Here is a 22,154-nt window from a genome sequence, read left to right as displayed (position 1 = left end):
TTTACATTAGCAGTAAATCTCAAAGTGCAACATAAAAAGATTAAACAAAGGCAAGGCAAGATTAAAAAAGAGATAAAACAACAATAATTATAGCATTCTTGTTAATAAGCTATCCTAAATAGAAAAGTCTTTAGCTGTTTTTTAAAATTCCCACCATCAGATGTGGATCAAGAGGATTATAATCTGAATGCTGACCCTAGGAACATAAAAAGTGCATGAGGTCCATTTTTAATGTATGTTTGCAAAGTACATAAGGCCTTTTCACAAGTGTGAAACAGATGTAAGATTAATTAATTGATATTATACAATCCTATGCATTAGCATGGGTTCATAGCATACAGAAAGCCCTATCTGTACAGTAAATTTCAACATATGCTTATAGTTGTGTTGGGAAGGAAAGACACTATAAAAAATACTGATTACTTTGCTAAGGAAAGTACATCACCCCCAGGTGCTAAACACACAAAAGAAGGTGCCTAAATAATGAAATTTAAAATAAAAGCACTGCTGCATCCCATTTACCTCAGAAGTTGGATGCTGAAACTTGGAATGATGTCACACGAGTTGACCGCGTTCCCGTAAAACACATTCGGAAAACTAATATGGACACCTCCGGGAAAACCTTTGTTGTACTTGCTTTTTGTAATAAATACCAGTTGAGAACAATGCACGATGCGGTATTTTGCACCACCAAACACTGTAGCAACATGTCCACAGATAGCAGCTGCACAGTACTGTGTGTATGACTGAACTAAAGAGACACAAATAGACAGTAAAACTAATAAATACTATTATACTGTAGGCTTCACTAAAGCTTGTGGTGTGCGCTATCATGATAATCTGAAGTTGGACAAACTTGAACTTGGCAGACCAGGCCTGAGCTTCCTACTAGGAAATCCAACTCATGGGCTATTCCAGTTATAAATTCCAACTTCCCAGTTTAAATGGAACACAACATAAGACCCAGCCAAATCAAATGATAATAAACAGTGAGGCATTATTGCATTATTTACTCTTGCTGTTAAATGCATGCTAAGACAGAGGGGTGATTCTCAGGGTTACAGGTGATTTGAGGGGCTGCCATTTGTTCTTACCTTTGAGAGGCATCTCGAAGACTTTTTTCAAGAAGGTACAGTCAGGAACATTGAAATAGATTAGAGCAGGGAAATAGAAGACAGAGAGATTAATTAGGCAAAGCGTATACAAACAACACAAAGCATTATATTAGAAAGAAAGAAGAAAGTGCATGAAAAAGGCTAAGGTTTTGTTTATATTTTTGCAAAGTTTGAAATCAAAAGTCAGTAAATTAGCTAAACCCTATTAGACCACTGGCTAAATCCTAGGACATTTATTCCTACTTTGGGCACTGAGGCACAGCCAAAGACTGACTTAAGTCAGTACTCGGATGTGCCACAGGTCTTCAAATGAAGTATTAGCACATCTGACTATTGGAAACAAATTGGGAATCCATGATGCAAATTCACCTGGACACAGGGAGAAAGACCACCACTGTGAGGAAGATACTGGCGGTCAAGACTTGTGAGGCTACAGGGTCACTCAACAAGCAGTGGAATATGCATACAAATCCCGGGGACCAGCAAATCTTAAAGTTTTTTTTTTCTTCTTCTTCTTGCTAATTTTAATTCTTTTCTTTCAAGGTGTCTAAAGTGTTTGTAATGGATGGAATAACTTTTCCTTATTTAAATGAAAATGTGCATTGTGTCGGGCGGCCTTCAGTATATGTTCCGGGGGAGAAAGCATGGGCTACCCAATACCTCCCCCGGGATGCTAAATGGCAACCCCCCTGGGCTGCAAAGGTGCCTTGGACTTCCGCAGGGCTTCATGGGAGTTGGAGTTTGATGCAGCCCTGTTGGTATCCGCAGGCGCTGGCAGCGGGTGCTGCAGCAGGAGCTGCTGGGCCCTTATGGGCAGTGTTTTCACCACACCCTGAAGTGCAGCCGGAAATGGGCAATCAAGCACCTGAAGCACTTCTGGGTGCCATACAATCAGAATCAGAAAAAACTTTATTAATCCTGAAGGAAATTACTTATGTTACAACTTAACAACAGACAAGGGACATGTTACACTAAGAGCAAGTATAAAGCAATCATGTAAATATAAATAAAGTATAATAAATGTAAGTATCAAACTAGAGTGCAGAGTGTTGCTCCTTAAGTTAATATCGCACATTCTGCAAACAAAGAAGGTTATTCTCATGTGAAGAGAAGACAATTTATTGCACAAGAGCAGATAGTATGTTGCACATTTCAGGTACTTGAAAAATGTACCTGGATATCCAAAAATGAAAAAGGCTTATAGCTTAAAGTATGGGTGAGAGACCAGAAAAGGAGTTTTAGAGTCTGACGGCTGTGGGGAGGAAGGATTTTCTATGACGTTCAGTGGAGCACTTGATGCTAGTCAGTCTACTGCTGAAAACGCTCCTCTGTCCAACCACAACGCTATGAAGTGGGATGATTAACATTTTCAATAACAGACCAAAACCTAGACAACATTCTCTAATCTGCCACAGTTTCCAAGCTGTCCAGTTTCTCTCCTACCACAGAGGAAGCCTTCTGAATTAGTTTATTTAGTCTGCCACTTTCATGCTTCTCCCCCAGAATGCCACAGCGAAGAAAAAGGCACTGGCAACCACACTGTTATAGAACATCCGCAACATAGTATTGCTGACACTAAAAGATCTGAGCTTGCGTAGGAAATACAGCCTACTTCGACCCTTCTTGTATATGGCCAGCGAGTTCCTGGACCAGTCTAGCTTATTGCTCATATGCACCCCTAGATACTTGTACTCCTCAACTATCTCCACCTCCAAACCCTTAATAGAGAGGGGATTGGCTGGAGATCACCACCTTCTTAAATCAACTACCAGTTCTTTAGTTTTACTGGTGTCGATCTGCAGTTGATTCAGCTCACACCAGTCAACAAAATTGTCCACTACCTTCCTGTATGCCGTCTCTTCTCCATGTCTGATACTACCAACTAATGCAGAGTCATCAGAGAATTTCTGCAGATGGCAGCCCTCTGTGTTGTAACTAAAATCTGTAGTGTACAGGGTGAAGAGGAATGGCGACAGAATAAAAGGAGCCAGCAGCCACCACTCGAGGGACCAGAATCGGGAGGAGGAAGACAACGCTTGCTGGTGAGGAGTGGTGGTGAAGAAAAGGAGAATTTATTTGTGTTTGTGCTTAGTGTGGGACTGTGTTGTGCCTGAGGAACATGGGGAAGACGTGGCCCCCAGGTGAAGAAAAATAAAAGCTTGTTTATTTGGATGTATGCGTGCCTCCAGTGTCAGTCTGTGTCGGGTCGGTGCTTATATAGCACCTTTTTATCACAGCATATTTCTTTTCAGACATTTTCCCAACAGTTAAAGCTTTGAGCTTACAACTATCTGGACCCTGGTGTCCATTTCTCATCAGTGCTTTACTTTGTGTGCCTGTGTATGTGTTGAAATTCACTTCTTTATCTATCCATATTCTGTCTGCGATTTTTATTCCTCATAACACTGAATACAAATTTTAGAATCAGTCTTCGGATGTTACATGAAAATATCAAGTGTTAACTGCCTAGTTTTAAATATATGTTGATGACACATAGTATTCAGACCTCTTCAGGATTCACACATTGTTAAGTTGCATTCTTGTGCTAAAATCATTTACATTAATTTTATCCCACATCAATTAGCACTCAACACCTCTCAATGGCAAAGTGAAAACAAGGATTTTAAATTTTTATGTAATATTTTTAAAAATAAAAACAAAGACTAAAATATCCCATTGACACAAGCATTCAGACCCTTTACTTAGTACTTACTTGAATCCCCTTTGTCAGAGATTCCAGCCCGGAGTCTCCTTAAGTGACCGGTTTTGCACACTTGGATTTGGGTTTTTTTGCCATTCTTCCCTACATACCCACTCGGGCTCTGTCAGGTTAAAAGGTGCCCATCAGCGGACAGCTTTTTTCAAGTCTCTGCAGAGATGTTTGATTGGGTTTCAAGTCCAAGCTCTGTCTGGGCAACTCAAGGACATTCACAGAGTTGACCTTAAGCCGCTCCTGTGTGGTCTTCGGTTTTCCTTAGGGTCATTGTTCAATTTGGAAGGTGAACCTTCAGGACTTTTTGAGGTCTAAAGTGATCTGGAGCAGGAGTTTATTAATATCATCTCTGTACTTTATTCTGTTCAGCATCTCCTCTCAGTAAATGCTTCTGAATAGCAACCCCACAAACATGTATTCTTAGATAGAAATACAGATGTTTACTTGTTCGAAGGGGGAAATTTGTTTTTTTACAGAAGCTCTTTAAATGAATAAATATAAAGAAAGAAAGAAAGAAAGAATACACACACTGTGGTCTGAGGACACACTAGAATGAATAAACACCAAGAAAATAAAAAAGAAAAGTTATGATTTGGCTGTCACAGTCCCAAGTGAGGTGTTATGCTGTTGGTATAAGGGAGCCCCCATAGCATTTTTTGACACACTTTTGTTGTCTGAAAGTCTTTAATGTGTATCAGAGAGAGGATGTGCAGCATTGTTTGTAATGTCACTCAGGTTTGTTTTAATTCTCTCCTTTGTTACAACCTCCAGGGGGTCCAGAGTGTCTCCCAACACTGAGCCTGCCCTTTTAATTAGTTTGCTGATTTGGTGGGCCTCACTTGAAGTGGCGTTACCAGCTCAGCACACCACAGTGTAGAAAATCACACTGTAGTTGTAGAAGATGTGAAGGATGTCACTCCCCACATTAAAGGATTTCAGTCTCCTAAGGAATTAGAGCCTGCTCTGCCCTTTTGTATATAGCTACCTTGTGTTACAAGAGCAGTCCAACTTGTCATTAATGAGGACCTCCAAGTACTTGTAGGAGAGGGCCACCTCTCGATCCACTCCCTGAGTAGTGACCAGACACAGAGGCTGTTTAGTGTGGCAAAAGTCAATTAACAGTTTCTTGGTTTTGCTGATGTTAAAATACCTCCACTATGCTTCACCACTGGAATGGCACTGCATAGGTTACGAGTGGTGCCTGGTTTCCTCCCGACAAAATGTTAATATTTGTTTCATCAGACCAGAGTATCTTGTTTCTCACAGTCCGATAGTCTTTAAGAGCCATTCAGCAAACTCCAATTGGGCTTCCATGTGTCTTTTTCTAAGGAGAGGCTTCTGTCTGTCCAGTCTGTCATGAAGCTCAAATGGATGGAGTGTTACAGTGATGGTTGTTTTCCTGGAAGTTTCCCCTCCACCGCCTTCTTACAGGTTTTCTGGAGCTCAGAGTGACAGTCTGGTTCTTGATCAACTCTCTTACTATGGCCCTCCTCAACTTGTTTGTTCCATTTGATCAGTCAGCCAGCTACAGGAAGAGTTGTGGTTGTTCCAAACATCTTCCAATTAAGAATTACAAAAGGCCACTCTTCTCTTGGCAGCCTTTAATCCTACAGAAAGATTTTGGCTGATTTCCCCAGGTCTGAACCTCTACACAATCCTGTCTTTAAGTTGACAGGTGTGTGCCTTTCATAATGAGTCTGATCAATCGAATTGACCACAGGTGGACAACTAACAAGGTGCAGAGACATCTTAATGATGATCAATATGAGGTGAGACACAAACATAACCGGATTGGTAAAAAAAAAAAATGTATTGATGAATGACAGCATTCTAAATATTGTCACCTTCTATAGACTCCCCGTCCTGATCTCTACACCGCTCCATACGTGGAAATCTTCTCACTTGAGGCTCTTCAACAGGCTTGCCGTTTTTGTCTTCACTTCATCCATTGAAGAAAAATGTGTTCCCTTCAGGTTACTTTTGATTTTCAGGAGCAAGTATAAATCACAGGGAGCTAAATTGGACGGACAGGGAGGAGGATCGAGGACAGGAATTGTTTTGTCAGTCAAAAACTGCTTTACGGAAAAAGATAAAAATTGTGATGTTGATTCACTGTTCAATTTTTTCACCCAACATTATCTCGGCAACTCATGTAGTGAATGTTGTGCTAATACTGACTGGGCTCTTCACAGGATATATCTAGCCGGTCGGCGGTTTGAAAGAGTGTGTAGGAGGGGATATAGTTCTATGATTCACATCTGGCCGGCCTCCAGACGGTTTTCCAGGAATGTCCCAAGCGCAGTCCGATTATTTTTGTGTCACACCTCGTAGAATTGGATGCACACCTTAAAGTGTCATAGCAAAGGGTCTGAAATAGTTGTGTCAATGTGATATTTCAGGTTTTTAGTTTTAATACATTTGCAAACATTTCAAAAACTGTATTTTCGATTTCTCATTCTGGGGTTTTAAGTGTTAACTGGTGTGGGGAAGAAAATGAATCTCAATGACTTTAGCACAAAAAAAAGTAAAGGGGTCAGAATACTTCCTGCGCCCACTCAATGTGGCCTTGAAACACCAAGGAATCCTCCAAGAACAGCTGCTGTCTGTTACTGGAGACCAAGATATCTCATCAATCCTGCACAACTTCTTCCTAACAAGACCGGAAGCAGCCATATGGAAAGAGGCTTAAAATGAATTAAAGGTTGTGATGATCCATCGTCAGAGATCATCAACCACAAATCATCTCAAAGAATAATATATTTCTAATGTGACAATCCTTTCGTTCATAAGAGGTTTGTTAATGCACTTCATTTTTTAAGGGCATTATTAGGTTTGCTAAAGCAATGTTGACAATAAATTAGTATCCTATCAGAAGTTTAATTTATTATATAAATCTAATATGAACAATGCATTTCATCTCTGAGCTGTTTATTAGACACCTAGAAGTTCATCGTTCTATGTATCTAGTATGACATACCTAGCTAAGTAGCAACAGTTTTTAACAGATAATATGATTAGTGATGAGCGAGCATGTGTTCGGCTCGAGCATCGCTATGCTCGGAGCATGGCGCTACTCGAACGAGCACTACATGTGCTCGTGAGCCATGCTCGAGTCTCCGCCCTGCACGTTTCGCGGGTTGGAGACAACCAATCAAGGGGCAGGTAAGTACTGCCCTCACTGTAATGTCAGTAGCCATGTCAGGTGCTGGCATTACAGTGATTGGCTGGCTGGAACACGTCATCGGGTGCTATTTATGCAGGCACTGTCATATAATGTTTTAGAGCGTCAGCTCATCTGCAGGCATTGGCATATAATGTTTTAGAGCGTCATTTTTCCTGTAAAATTGTTTTTTTTGGGGGGTTTTGGGCGTGTTTTTTTCAGTCTGTAAAAGTGGCATACAACTCGGACAAACTGGTTCCCAGCAGCGACTTGGGAGTCCAAGATGCATCCAGACATCGTCCCCATGCTGTTCCTGGTCCATTTGGGTGGTGTTTCTGTCACTTTCTGACCTTTTCCAATGGACCAGGCACCCTCCCCTCTTCAGAGCAGGGGGTGCCTGGTTGTCTCCCATTGACTTACATTATACTCGGGTGCTCGGTAGAGCACACGAACATCGCGATGTGTTCGGACCGAACACCCGAACACTTCGGTGCTCTCTCATCACTAAATATGATGTCACTCATACTGTATACTCTTTGGTGAATGTGATTATCTGTTAATAGATAATATATGATGGTTATAATGCAATTATTGCAGAACTAATACACAGTATAAAGGGTATAATTGCTCTAACTAATATCACACTTTATAATGTATAGGCAATGCTGCTACCTGCATTAGCTGAAAGTACAACTTTCAAAGTTTCAATATCATAGTTAAATTATTTCAATAAATATTTTCTTTACTCAAGCACTGTCCGTTATTTAAAAAAATGAACAGTAGAATGTAACTGTGAAGCAGGCTCTCTGTACACATCCCATACCAACCTTATTGCGTCCTGTGCCAAGCTGAGGGGGCAGCGACTTTGAAGCCGCAGTAATCCTTGCTCTTGATGTTGCCAGATTACCTGTTTAAAATAAATACATAATATGTTGGTATTTAAAAAAAAAAATACAAAAATACAAATGTCTGTCTCTAGGAATTTTGGTTTAGGGAAGAAAATAATGAATAAAAAAAAGGTACAGATTGCCGGACATTTGCAATCCTTTTACAGTGAGGTGAAAACAGACAGCGGTGGGGTTTTACTGTCTGAAGGAGAAAAGCCCGACAATGAGCCTTACACATAGGTGAGAGATCCTTTTGAAAACATTGCCTTCCAGGCAGCCTGTGCTGCATTGTGCATTGTCAGGGCAGAGGAAATGACAAAACTAAGCATGTGCAAGACACCCTAAACATTTCAAAGTTTTAGCAAGTACAGCACAAGATGTCCAAATGTTTTCTCTGGCTATATCTTCAGAGGCTAAACTGTGATTAATAGCACTGAAAGAAGCCTTTGAAGCAGGATTGGTGACATCAAAGTCCTAATCCATGGGTGGCAGGATTTTTATAATGAGGGAAAGCATTTTAACACATTTCAAAGGGCTTACAGCATGAATAAACAATAGATTGCCACAGATGTGCCACACACCTTTGCAAAAATAAAAATACAAGAAAACAAGGGGTGGGGACACAGGTTAAGGGGGAAAAAAATGTAAGAGTAAACCTGAAAAGTAAACTTATATTTATAATTGGTCTATAAGAACACGAGAAACAATTTGTGTTATCATCATACAATGCTTTTCAATTACACCACGTGCACAGGGACAACAGCTGTGTCGAGTGGCTTTTGTTCAATGCTAACATTTAATTGACTGCCGCAATAAGGTTTTTTAACTACTATATAGTTTATTACAGATCATTAAGCAGATATATAAACATATAAATGGACAGACATACTAATAAATAAGAAATAGGGAACATGCAACTTTAACTCTTTAAAATAACTTCCTATAGCAAGTACCATCTCCTTATACTTTACAAGCACAGATACATATAAAATCACAATCTCTCTCTCTTTTTCTTCCTTCATTTGGTGCACAGGTAGGTTAAATAGCCTTCATATGATCACCCAGTGGGACAGTTGCTAATTGAAATGATAATCTTCTGGTTTCAAATCTCCGTTTCCTTCAAGAGTGAAAGGGAAGGTCTACAGGACGGTAGTGAGACCAGCTATGTTATATGGGCTGGAGACGGTGGCACTGACCAGAAAGCAGGAGACAGAGCTGGAGGTGGCAGAGTTAAAGATGGTATGATTTGCATTGGGTGTGACGAGGATGGACAGGATTAGAAATGAGGACATTCGAGGGTCTGCACAGGTTGGATGGTTGGGAGACAAAGTCAGCGAGGTGAGATTGCGTTGGGTTGGACATGAGCAGAGGAGAGATGCTGGGTATATTGGGAGAAGGATGTGAAGGATAGAGCTAACAGGCAAGAGGAAAAGAGGAAGGACTAAGAGAAGGTTTATGGATGTGATGAGAGAGGACATGCAGGTGATGGGGGTGACAGAGCAAGAGGACAGGAAGATATGAAAAAAATATTATCCGCTGTGGCGACCCCTAATGGGAGCAGCCAAAAGAAGAAGAAGAACAGCATCCATTTCCTTAGTCAATATACCACACTGCACATCTTCACACAGATCTCTGATGAGTTGTAAGTGTGCTACTAAACAGAATGATAAGTTAGACACTCACTAAGAAAATGCTTAGGACCCCCATACTAATATTGGGCAGGCCTCCTTTTGCTCTAAAAGCTGCCTCAATTCTTCATGGCATGGATTCCACAAAATGTTGGAAGCATTCCTTTGAGATTCTGGCCCATGTGAACATGATTGCATTACACAGTTTCTGTAGATCTGTCAGCTACACATTTATACCTTGAACATCTCCTTCATCCCTGTCTGTAATTGGCTCTCTCTCACTCACCCCTTAACCACCTAATAGTTGTGGCGAGTGGCAGAATGGCTGTCATTGAATCATTCAGGTGGATTCTGTACATTGGTGGTGGTTACAGTGGCTCCCCACTCCCTATATAAAGCACTTTGAGAAGTGAGAAAAGCGTGATATAAATGTAAGGAAATATTATTTTTATTATTATTTTCCAAAAGGTGTTGCATTGGATTCAGATCCAGTAACTGCAAAGGCCATTGAAGAACATTGAACTCATTGTAATGTTCAATGTTGGGAGGGCCTGTGGCCATTAGAAGATGGGAAAAATGTGGTGATGAAGGCATGCAAATGCTTAGCAAAAACACTCAAATAAGCAGCAGCATTCACACAACGATTGGTGGGTATTAACAGGCCCAAAGTACGTCAAGAAAACATTTCTCACACCATTACGCCAAAACCACCAGCATGGACTGTTGACAAGAGGCAGGTTGGGTGCTGAGATTTATGTTGTTGGCACCAACTTTTAACACACTGCGTTCCTCAGTAGAAATGAATATTTATCAAGCCAGGCTAAATTTTTCAGTCTTCAGCTGTTCAGTTTTGGTGATCCTGGGCCTACTGAAGCCTCAGCCTTCTTCTCTTGGCTTACAGGAGTGGATCCTGAAGTGGTCTTCTATTGTTGTAACAAATCCATCTCAACATTCAACATGTTGTGCATACTGAGGTGCTTTTCTGATCACCAAAGCTGTACAGAATGATTATCTGAGGTACAAGAGCCTTTCTGTCAGCTTGAACCAGTCTGGCCATTTTCTATGGACATCACTCATAAACAAGGCGTTTCCATCCACAGAACTGCTACGCACTGGATGATGTTTTTTTTTTTTTTTGCACTATTCTGAGTAAATTTTACAGAATATTCTGTGTGAAAATCCTAGGAGATTAGCGGTTAAAGAAATATCAAACCAGCCAGTCCTGTACCAATCATGTGACGGTCAAAGTCAATAAGATCACATTTTTGTCCTCATTTTACTGTCTGATGTGAACTTTAACTGAAGCGCCTGGCCAGTACCTGCAGGACTGTATGCACTGCACTGCTGCCACATGATTGGCTGCTTACATAATTGTATGAACAAACACAGGTACAGGTCTTCCCAATAATATCCTTGGCCAGTAAATAGTAACACAGTAGATTACCTTTTTATTGTACTTATCTACGAGAACTCTAAACTGCACAATGAAAAAAATTATGGGATAGCCCTTTTCTCGTATCTACATGAAAATATCCCATACTTATACAATACTTTCATGTATGTATGAGATGTTTTCACATATGTATGGGATACTTTCACATGCGTACAAGATAAAGTTAGATTAAAAAAATTTACAAAAGTGTGCTTCGGGTATCCCGTATGTACTTGAAAACATCTCTCATACATACGTGACAGTATCCCATACGAACATGAAAATATCTCGTACGTACAGTATATAAAATTACCTCGTAGTACAAGAGATTTTCACGTATATTTGAAATAGTGGTTATTCATTCATTTTTTTTATTGTGCAGTTCAGAGTTTCTGTACTTAGCAGTTCCCCACAACACTGATCACTATCTTCTTCTTATATAATACGCTACCGCGGCCATCTGTTCAGGATTTTGAATCACCTATAACTTGCAAACCGTTTGAACGATTGACCTGAAATTTGATACACATTTACTATGTGACGTCTACTATCCGCTTTCGGGGTGATGATTGACCTCCAAGATTATTCCTCTTTTTATTTTTATTTTATGTTATTGTAGAATCAACTCTCGACAGCGGCCAGCAGGGCGGCTGTGTGGCGCATGCGTACAAGTGCCGTTCTCATCCCTACCACCTTCACCGTCACTTCCCCTATCTCTTCATATCTTAAATCATTCTTGAGGCAGATTGAAGACTTAAGTGTCAGCTTAAGTGAAAAATTAAAGAAAACAAACTAAGCAATTGCAACACAAACACTGACTTAATCAGTTTAACGCAAAAAGATGCAGACGAAAGAAGAGAAGCAGCGGAACGCCAGTGTGGAGAAAAAAAGAGCTGCTCAGGAAGCAGCAAACGCATCATCCTCTGAGCAAAAGAATGGTAAACGTACAGAGAAAGAGGAGGAAAACTAGGAATGTTCAAGTCAAGTGTGTTCACTGAACGTTATTGTGCAGTGCGCTCGTTACTGGTATATTATAAAACTGTCAGACAAAATAAATGGGGTCCACTAATGACCAAGTTTTAGTATTCATGCTATCAGTTTTTCATCTAAATACTAAACATGTATTTTGTAGTCAAAGGTGGGATGACTAGTAGTGAGGAAGAATATGAAGAAGATTGAACTAAAGACGACACCGTTAGAACTTTGCAATGTAGCAGTGCTGTCTCATCAGACATTTTCATTTCTGAGCACATTTCTCTGGTTTTGATGTCACTACACTGGTTGCCTGTGTCATTCAGAATTGACTTTAAAATACTGTTTATGGTTTACAAAGCCTTAAATAATCTGCTCCATCTTATAGTTCAGAATGTCTGACACCTTATATTCCAAATTGTAATCTTAGATCCTCAAATGAGTGTCTGCTTAGAATTCCAAGAGCTAAACTTAAAAGAAGTGATGAGGCGGCCTTCTGCTGTTATGCACCTAAAATCTGGAATAGCCTGCCAATAGGAATTCGCCAGGCTGATACGGTGGAGCACTTTAAAACACTGCTAAAAACACATTACTTTAACATGGCCACATAATAGCTTCATCTTAGTTAAATCCTGATACGCTGTATATTCAATTCATTGTAATAACTATTCATGGTGGCTCTAAAATCCGTACTGACCCCTACTCTCTCTTCTGTTTCTTTTCCAGGTTTTCTGTGGTGGCGATCTGCGCCATCACTACCTAATCAAAGCACCATGATGTTTCAACATTGATGGATTAAAAGCCAGAAGTCTGCATGACCATCATGATCAAGTCCTTCCATGAGAACCCTAAATACAAAGAAGACTGTTTCATTTATGTGAGGGGGCTGGGTGGACTCGTGGCCTCAGAACCCCTGGAGATTTCAACACCAACATCATCCAACCTCTGTTCCTCAGGGACAAGCTGACAGAGATGAGAGTAGATTCACACCTGGTGGCATGGATTGTGGACTATCTTACAGACAGACCTCAATATGTGCGTCTTGGGAACTGCAGGTCTGACATTGTGGTCAGCAACACAGGAGCGCAGCAGGGGACTGTACTTTCTCCGGACCTGTTCAGCCGATATACATCAGACGTCCAATACGACTCGGAGTCGTGCCACGTGCAAAAGTTCGCTGACGACACTGCTATCGTGGGCTGCATTAGGAGTGGGCAGGAGGAGGAGTATAGGAAGCTAATCAAAGACTTTGTTAAATGGTGCGACTCAAACCACTTACATCTTAACACCAGCAAGACCAAGGAGCTATTGGTGGATTTTAGGAGGCCCAGGCCCCTCATGGACCCCGTGATCATCAGAGGTGACTGTGTGCAGAGGGTACAGACCTATAAATACCTGGGAGTGCAGCTGGATGATAAATGGACTGGACTGCCAATACTGACGCTCTGTGTAAGAAAGGTCTGAGCCGACTATACTTCCTTAGAAGGTTGGCGTCCTTCAACATCTGCAATAAGATGCTGCAGATGTTCTATCAGACGGTTGTGGTGGGTGCCCTCTTCTACGCGGTGGTGTGCTGGGGAGGCAGCATAAAGAAGAAGGATGCCTCACACCTGGACAAACTGGTGAGGAAGGCAGGCTCTATTGTAGGAATGAAGCTGGAAAGTTTAACATCTGTAGCAGAGCGACGGGCACTGAGCAGGCTCCTGTCAGTCATGGAGAATCCTCTGCATCCACTGTACAGGATCATCTCTAGGCAGAGGAGCAGCTTCAGCGACAGACTGCTGTCACCATCCTGCTCCACCGACAGACTGAGGAGATCATTCCTCCGCCACACTATGTGACTCTTCAGTTCCACCCGGGGTGGTAAACGCTAACATTATTCAAAGTTATTGTCTGTTTTTACATGCATTTTTATTACTCTTTAATTTAATATTGTTTTTTGTATCAGTATACTGCTGCTGGATTATGTGAATTTCCCCTTGGGATTAATAAAGTATCTATCTATCTAGATTTGATTTTTTCTCTCCAGCCATCTGGAGTTTTTTTTTTTGTTTTTTCTGTCCTCCCTGGCCATCGGACCTTACTTTTATTCTATGTTAATTAGTGTTGTCTTATTTTAATTCTGACTTTGTCTTTTATTTCTCTTTTCTTCATCATGTAAAGCACTTTGAGCTACATTATTTGTATGAAAATGTGCTATAGAAATAAATGTTGTTGTTTGGCTAGGATAGTCGCAGAATATTACTGCTATCAATTTCCTTAAAGAAAGTGGGGCTTAGAATTTCAGTAACACATTGGAATATTCATCAGCCATGTAAGAAGACCTTACTAATAGATTTGTTTGGCCTTAATAAACATGTAGAGCACAACTGATTTCAAAACAGAGACCACCTATGCTGCATCTATTAGCCATGTACTGCTTTTCTAACAAGACCCCTAACAAAGACTTTGTTTGCGTTAAACAGCAGTGTGTGACTAAAAGACGTACAACAGAAGGCCCTAAAGTCTCTATTCTATCGGGTCCTCGTGATAACCACAATAGAAGTGTGATGAATCTATAAGTCCTTCTCTCCACACGTGTAATGAATCATGCAAAGCATATCGCAGTGACACAGGCCGAGGAAATGCTAATCCTCTCTGTCCTGGAAAAGACTGATTGTGAAGTGCATCCATTTTCTTTTAAATGTGTCCCGTGGATCTGTAACATGGAGGAGTTAAACATTCTTATCAATAGTACAAATTACAACAATTACACACAATATTTAAACAATGACCACATTTATGATCTCCTTCATCTTTCTTTTGCTTTTTGACACATGATGCATAGCAGAGTACATTATAGCAGTTTATGAAATGTAGAAACAAGGAAGAAATTAAATAATAAAACAAAATGGCTTAATTTATGTGCAGATTTTGCTTTCTGACACTGCATACAATAGTTAGGAGTTAGGAATAATAAGTTAGGAAATAATGTGCAGGAAAACCAACAGTGAAAATTCTTGCAAAAATTGAAAAAGTGGCTACTATAACTAGCTAAATATGTATAACACACAGAGATTAAATACAGTAAATCTTCTAAACTGTTTTATATTAGGCAAATGCACCATATTTATTTTCTAAGTTCAAACAACCTGGATAGCAATACATTCTTATTTTATATAGAACCTTTCACAGACCCAACCGCATTCCATCATAAGCAGCTTCAGAAACACAGAATAACACAATGCAAAGAAAAATGGTAAAAATTACAACCATTTTAAGAATCAAAATGTTCAATAGCTTGTTCATTGGAAACTGTGGTCATGATGGAAAATTAAAAGACTTACAATCACTTGTACTCTAATAACATGTACAGATCAGATTTCGATTTTCCCACAAAACTCCATCCATTCATCTACTGAATTTACATTTTTATTTCTTCATGTCAGATTCATGGTAAGCCACAGCAAATGACCCCAACATCATGGTCTGAAGGCAAACATTGTTGTAACACCAAACATGGAGCATAAAGCTGCAGCTTTTACTGCTTCACTGGTTAAGAGAACAAATCGCTGCGCTCACTGAACTCTCCAAAACAAAAAGGCAGGCTGTGGCCATCTGCTGGCATGCTGTGGAATTGCAAACTACCTATTGTTAAATAACAAAGAGCCTCCAGGATTGCATAATCCACCTAAACAAAGCTGTCCTGAGTGTTATCTCTGCTATACGCCATTTGGTATGGGATTCATTAAAGCACTATGAATGTTTGCAATGCGACATCTGCTGGAATGAAAAACGCAGTGCATTTTATTAGTACATGCATTACAAAAATTTGGTATGGGATTCATGAAAGCACTGCTGATGTTTGTGATTCACCATCTGTTGGAAAGAAAAATACAATGCATTTTATTACTAAATATGCATTACAAATTCATTCCAAAAGATGGCACACTGCAAATGTTAATGTTGAATATGCTGAGCTTTACATGGATTACTTAGACTTCAACCTGTCTTAGATGGGGAGCACAGATAGTTTAAGTAAAAATTGAAAATACAACTCATAGCCTAACACATTTTTCTTGCTGCAAAGAAGTTGCATTATAAAAAAAAATAAAAAAAGGAAAAATCACTTCAGTTCCAAAATGGGCCTAGCACCTGCTGTTATGTAGATTCAAAACTGAGGTGAAAGAGGTGTAAAGGATCAGAATTGGATTGGCCAAATTTATGGTGAATAACCAGCAAGGATCTGAGCCAAAGATCAAAAATAAATTGAACATCAAAGCTAGAACGTAGCCACAAATGAAATGAAGGTGTAAAGTTATGCTAATTATGCTGCATGAGGACAGTCGTTTAACGCGTGGACCACCCACTTTTGCACACACCCATCCAAAAGTTTGTTTCTGGTCACACCCCTTTCCTTATATACTGTAGAGCGATTATTGAATCTTTATGAAGATTCCATTGTAAAATCCTTTATCTGGACCTCCAAAGGGCCATGTCTTAAAAAGGCAAATCTATTGCTGTAGGCAACGTGGCACTACCAGACTATCGGTTCTGTTACTGGGCCACAGATATTTATAAACTAAATTCTGAAAACTGAAAGAAGTCCACAAACCCAAACCTGCTTGTTTAGCCTAATGAAAAGAAATGTTGTTCAAAATCCCCCCATTACATTTGCTGTATGCTCTAGATAGATAGATAGATAGATAGATAGATAGATAGATAGATAGATAGATAGATAGATAGATAGATAGATAGATACTTTATTAATCCCAAGAGGAAATTCACATAATCCAGCAGCAGTATACTGATACAAAGAAACAATATTAAATGAAATAGTAATAAAAATGAAAAAAAAAAAAATTAAAATAAAATTAATGTTAACATTTACTCCCCCGGGTGGAATTGAAGAGTCGCATAGTGTGGGGGAGGAACGATCTCCTCAGTCTGTCAGTGGAGCAGGACGGTGACAAAAGTCTGTCACTGAAGCTACTCCTCTGCCTGGAGATGACACTGTTCAGTGGATTCTTCATGATTGACAGGAGTTTGCTTAATGCCCGTCGCTCTGCCACAGATGTTAAACTGTCCAACTTTACTCCTACAATAGAGCCTGCCTTCTTAACAAGTTTGTCCAGGCGTGAGGCGTCTGTCATCTTTATGCTGCCACCCCAGCACACCACCGCGTAGAAGAGGGCACTCGCCACAACCGTCTGGTAGAACATCTGCAGCATCTTACTGCAGATGTTGAAGGATGCCAACCTTCTCAGAAAGTAAAGTCTGCTCTGAGCTTTCTTACATAGAGCATCAGTATTGGCAGTCCAGTCCAATTTGTCATCCAGCTGCACTCCCAGATATTTAAAGGTCTGCACCCTCTGCACACAGTCACCTCTGATGATCACAGGGTCCATGAGGGGCCTAGGCCTCCTAAAATCCACCAACAGTTACTTGGTCTTGCTGGTGTTGAGGTGTAAGTGGTTTGAGTCGCACCATTTAACAAAGTCTTTGAGTAACTTTCCGTACTCCTCCTCCTACCCACACCTGATGCAGCCCACAATAGCAGTGTCATCAGCGAACTTTTGCACGTGGCAGGACTCCGAGTCATATTGGAAATCTGATGTATGTTGGCTGAACAGGACCAGAGAAAGTACAGTCCCCTGCGGTGCTGCTGACCACAATGTCAGACCTGCAGTTCTTGAGACGCACATACTGAGGTCTGTCTGTAAGATAGTCCACAATCCATGCCACCAGGTGTGAATCTACTCCCATCTCAGTCAGCTTATCCCTAAGGAGCAGAGGTTGGATGGTGTTGAAGGCGCTAGAGAAGTCCAAAAACATAATTCTTACAGCACCCCTGCCTCTGCCCAGGTGGGAGAGGGATCGATGAAGCATATAGATGATGGCATCCTCCGCTCCCAGTCAATATTATTGTCAATATTTCAACAAATCGATGGTTTAGAAATTATCAAAGATACGGAACTGCTGCCCCTACAGCTGATAATCACTTATTTCAGTCTTCTGTATCCTGTGTGAAGTTTTGTCTGTAGACTGAATGACGTTCAGGAGGCTGCTCACAGGGAATTTCATTTCATAACTACACCACCATAATCCGTATGTGCAAAACTGGACTCAGCTGTGTGTGTTTATCATTTTGCACTCTGTTTTCTGTTGGATTTATTTTGTATCTTTAACATTAAAAATTTGTATCATTTACTGCTGTAAATATGCACACACATTTGTTATAAGTTAACTTTTGTAAACTACGAGCACTTCGTGATTTGCTTCCATAGTGATTGTTCTGCCCTTTTTTTGTATTCTTTAGTATAACAAATTTAGAATACTGTATTATTATGGGTCCAAAACGTATTCACAGATTTTCGCATTTGTGGGGGTCCTGCATCCCTAACCTCCATGAATCGCAAGGGATAACTGTAGAATAATTAATTCTTATCTACAAAAAAAAGTTTTTCTTTATTTATTAAACAAGAGACAAAACATCCTGTGGTGTGACACATCCACCTCCTTAGACAGGGGTGAGCAGAGCATGTGCAGAACGCAGGTGAACACTGACGTCAAATCAAAAGGCTGCTTCTATTGCTTCCCTTCCGCCACCACCAGCACTCATGGACAATTTTGTAAAAGCACATAACACTTGTATTAAAGCACTGCTTTTATGAAATACTCCAGAATGCCATGTCACATATCTCCTGTAAGAGTAATTACGACACTTTGTTTCTACAGAGTCCTCATGCCACGTGCAAAAGTTCACTGACGACACTGCTATTGTGGGTTGCATCAGGAGTAGGCAGGAGGAGGAGTACAGGAAGCTAATCAAAGACTTTATTAAATGGTGCGACTCAAACCACTTACACCTGAACACCAGTAAGACCAAGGAACCATTGGTGGTTTTTTGGAGGCCTAGGCCCCTCATGGACCCCGTTATCATCAGGTGTGCCTGTGTGCAGACCTATAAATACCTGGGAGTGCAGCTGGATGACAAATTGGACTGGACTGCCAATACTGATGCTCTGTGCAAGTGAGGACAGAGCCGACTATACCTTCTTAGAAGGCTGGCATCCTTCAGCATCTGTAATAACATGCTGCAGATGTTCTACCAGATGGTTGTGGCGAGTGCCCTCTTCTACGCGGTGGTGTGCTGGGGAGGCAGCATAAAGAAGGAGGACGCCTCACGCCTGAACAAACTTGTTAAGGAGGAAGGCTCTATTGTTGGAATAAAGTTGGACAGTTTAACATCTGTGGCAGAGCGACGGGCATTAAGCAAACTCCTGTCAATCATGAAGAATCCACTGCATCCACTGAACAGTGTCATCTCCAGGCAGAGGCGTAGCTTCAGTGACAGACTTTTGTCACCGTCCTGCTCCACTGACAGACAGAGGAGATCATTCCTTCCCCACACTATGCAACTCTTCAATTCCACCTGGGGGAGTAAATGCTAATATTATTCAAAGTTATTGTCTGTTTTTACATGCATTTTTATTACTCTTTAATATTTTTTTTTTGTATCAGTATACTGCTGTTGGATTATTTGAATTTCCCCTTGGGATTAATAAAGTCTCTATCTATCTATCTATCTATCATATAGTGCCTTTTCTATCTATCCTATCTATCTATCATATAGTGCCTTTCATTTATCTATCTATTATATAGTGCCTTTCATTTATCTATCTATTATATAGTGCCTTTCATTTATCTATCTATTATATAGTGCCTTTCATCTATCTATCTATCTATCTATCATATAGTGCCGTTCATCTATCTATCCTGTCTATCTATCTATTATATAGTGCCTTTCATCTATCTATCTAACTATCATATAGTGCCTTTCATCTATCCATCCTGTCTATCTATCTATCATATAGTGCTTTTCATCTATCTATCATATAGTGCCGTTCATCTATCTATCTATCATATAGTGCCGTTCATCTATCTATCTGTCTATGTATCTGTTGCTACAGATTAATTTTACTTCATTTTAGTTTTTATAAATTGTGCACTTCTAGACTCTATACAGGTGAATGCAGTTTCTGAAGTGTCACATACAGTAAGTAGCCAGTCTATGGTTTCTTTTCAACCTCAAACACAAGGCCATACAGTTTGCGGGAGGGCTTGGCAAGACCTTTAGTGGCTCATGGAAAATCTGAGAGAGTAAGAAGCTCTTTATTCTTTAGTAAACAAGACAGAACTTCCTGAGGTAGCAGATCTGGGACTACTTAAAGAAATAAAAATAGATTCAATCCGGTCCTACACAGGCAACGTTTATGTCTGTCAGTGGCTGCAATTAGCATCACATGTTCATGCATCGTATCTCTGAACAAAAACGGTGGACAGAATTGTGAAAGGCCAAACAGAAGGCCTAGTTTTCTTAATTTGAATCTGTGCATTGTATATACTCTACCACTAAGAGCCTGGGTAAAGTGCCAGAGTGTGTCTCGCAAAGGATTTCATTCCAAAAAGAACCCGTCAAGAGTGAATTTTGGGTTCTAATATCAAATTGTGTCTATTTGTTCTCCTTTGGTGTACATTTTTTAACAAAATTAAATCAGCCAGCCACCAAACTTTGCTGCACCCTACACTTCACAGGCATGTCCCATTACAGTCCTGTGGAGGGATGGCAGAGACAGTTGAACACACACAATTCAAGAATCTGAGAAAAGGGGGACACTGGAAATCAAAACATTCAGAGCCATTAAAACTTACAGGATAAGTTTTACTCAAGTCGAAAGGGTTTTTTCACTAACAATACGTATTTCCCATGGGAAATTGTATTCAAATGTTAAGCGCTTTCTACGTATAAATGTAAAAAAATATCTTGCCCAAACCGGTGCTTTGTGTTGGAAGGAAGAGGAAAATCTTAAAGACATACCAAATACTTCAATTGATTGGTGTCTTGCAATTACACATACATTGCAAAATAGCTTATACATGTTATTTTTGAACAAAAAACCACCAACATTATGAGATTCAGCCATTTTATAAGGTGACCAGCTGTGCACGATAGCACTGCACTTAGTCTGCCAAGGCAATGGCTTCCTCTCAAAAGACCAAACCACAGTAAACTTTTGGTGCTACATGTTTGGGTTTGTTTTGATTTGCTTCCATATTTATATGAGAATTCACACAAGCAAAAAGACAATATGGTCTTACCACGTGAAAAATAGTACCAGGAATATAAAATAAAATTACTATATCCAGATTGATTTTGTTTTCACATGCATGCTTCAGAAACACAGAAGGTACGGATCAATACTCAACAATTGTCTTGGTTTGAAAACTGGGTATATTTTGTAAGCTTCTCCTCCATGTGACATACCCTAAATTGTAAAGTTCCAGTGTGGGCAAGATTGAACTTTAGAACTCAATTTTGCATGGCAAATGCATGTATAGCATGTTTGTAAAGAATAACTTGGACTTGAAGAATACCAAACTCATCCTTTAAAGAGTTGGAGGCTCCTCATTTTGAGAATTAAGACGGTCTTGGAATTTATGTAGACAGGTAGGATGAGTTTGTGCAGACTACTGATTATCATCAATACTAATAAAAGGCAAAGCCCTCACTGACTGACTCACTCATCACTAATTCTCCAACTTCCCGTGTAGGTAGAAGGCTGAAATTTGGCAGGCTCATTCCTTACAGCTTACTTACAAAAGTTGGGCAGGTTTCATTTCGAAATTCTACGCGTAACGGTCGACAACGTCCGTCAATGTAAACTTTCTTATTAATGGCCCCATCTTCACGGAATTTGATAGACGGCTTCCCTGAGCTAACCGAAACCGATGTACGTATTTATTTCTGTGGTATGACGCCACTGTCAGCCGCTATATTGAACTTTTCAACAGTCTTTATTACTTATGGGCCCATCTTCAAGAAATTTGGTACGCGGATTCCCAATGCTAACTGAATCCTACTTACGTACATATATACGTCCATAGCCTGCAGCTCGGTCACCATGTGAGGCGGCGTTGGGTCTCCCATCCCAACGTCTCCTACGCTGTTGGCTGCCTGCCTATATAAGGCCGCTCCGGTCTCTACATTCCCTTCCTTGCTTCGCCACGGGATTCACATCTCCCTGCCGATAACTGCAGCCTCTCTGCTTCTCTGCTGTTTTATTGTTCGTTTATTACAATTATAGCTATTGTATAGGTATTTTAGACTTACTTTACATTGCTCAGGTACCCATTTCCTTTATCGTTCCAACCGTACTCCCATTAACATGTCTATCGAGGTGATCACCATCGATCAAAGAACTGTC

At 40.3% G+C, this 22,154-nt stretch overlaps 1 protein-coding gene across 1 annotated transcript in view; it reads right to left on the bottom strand.

The window, feature by feature from the left end:
- myo3b (myosin IIIB) overlaps positions 1 to 22,154 on the bottom strand; it is a 524,448-nt gene that overhangs the window by 227,825 nt on the left and 274,469 nt on the right. Inside the window, exons 17-18 of the mRNA XM_039757595.1 lie at positions 7,816 to 7,895; positions 1,095 to 1,115 (exon numbers count right to left, since the gene is read on the bottom strand). Coding sequence (XP_039613529.1) covers positions 1,095 to 1,115; positions 7,816 to 7,895 — 101 coding nt within the window. The remainder of the gene's footprint in view (positions 1 to 1,094; positions 1,116 to 7,815; positions 7,896 to 22,154) is intronic.

Source organism: Polypterus senegalus, chromosome 6, assembly GCF_016835505.1.
Source record: "Polypterus senegalus isolate Bchr_013 chromosome 6, ASM1683550v1, whole genome shotgun sequence".
Classification (NCBI taxonomy): domain Eukaryota; kingdom Metazoa; phylum Chordata; class Cladistia; order Polypteriformes; family Polypteridae; genus Polypterus; species Polypterus senegalus.
Note: the sequence above shows the minus strand (reverse complement) of the source record. Positions and strands in the feature narration are given on the sequence as shown.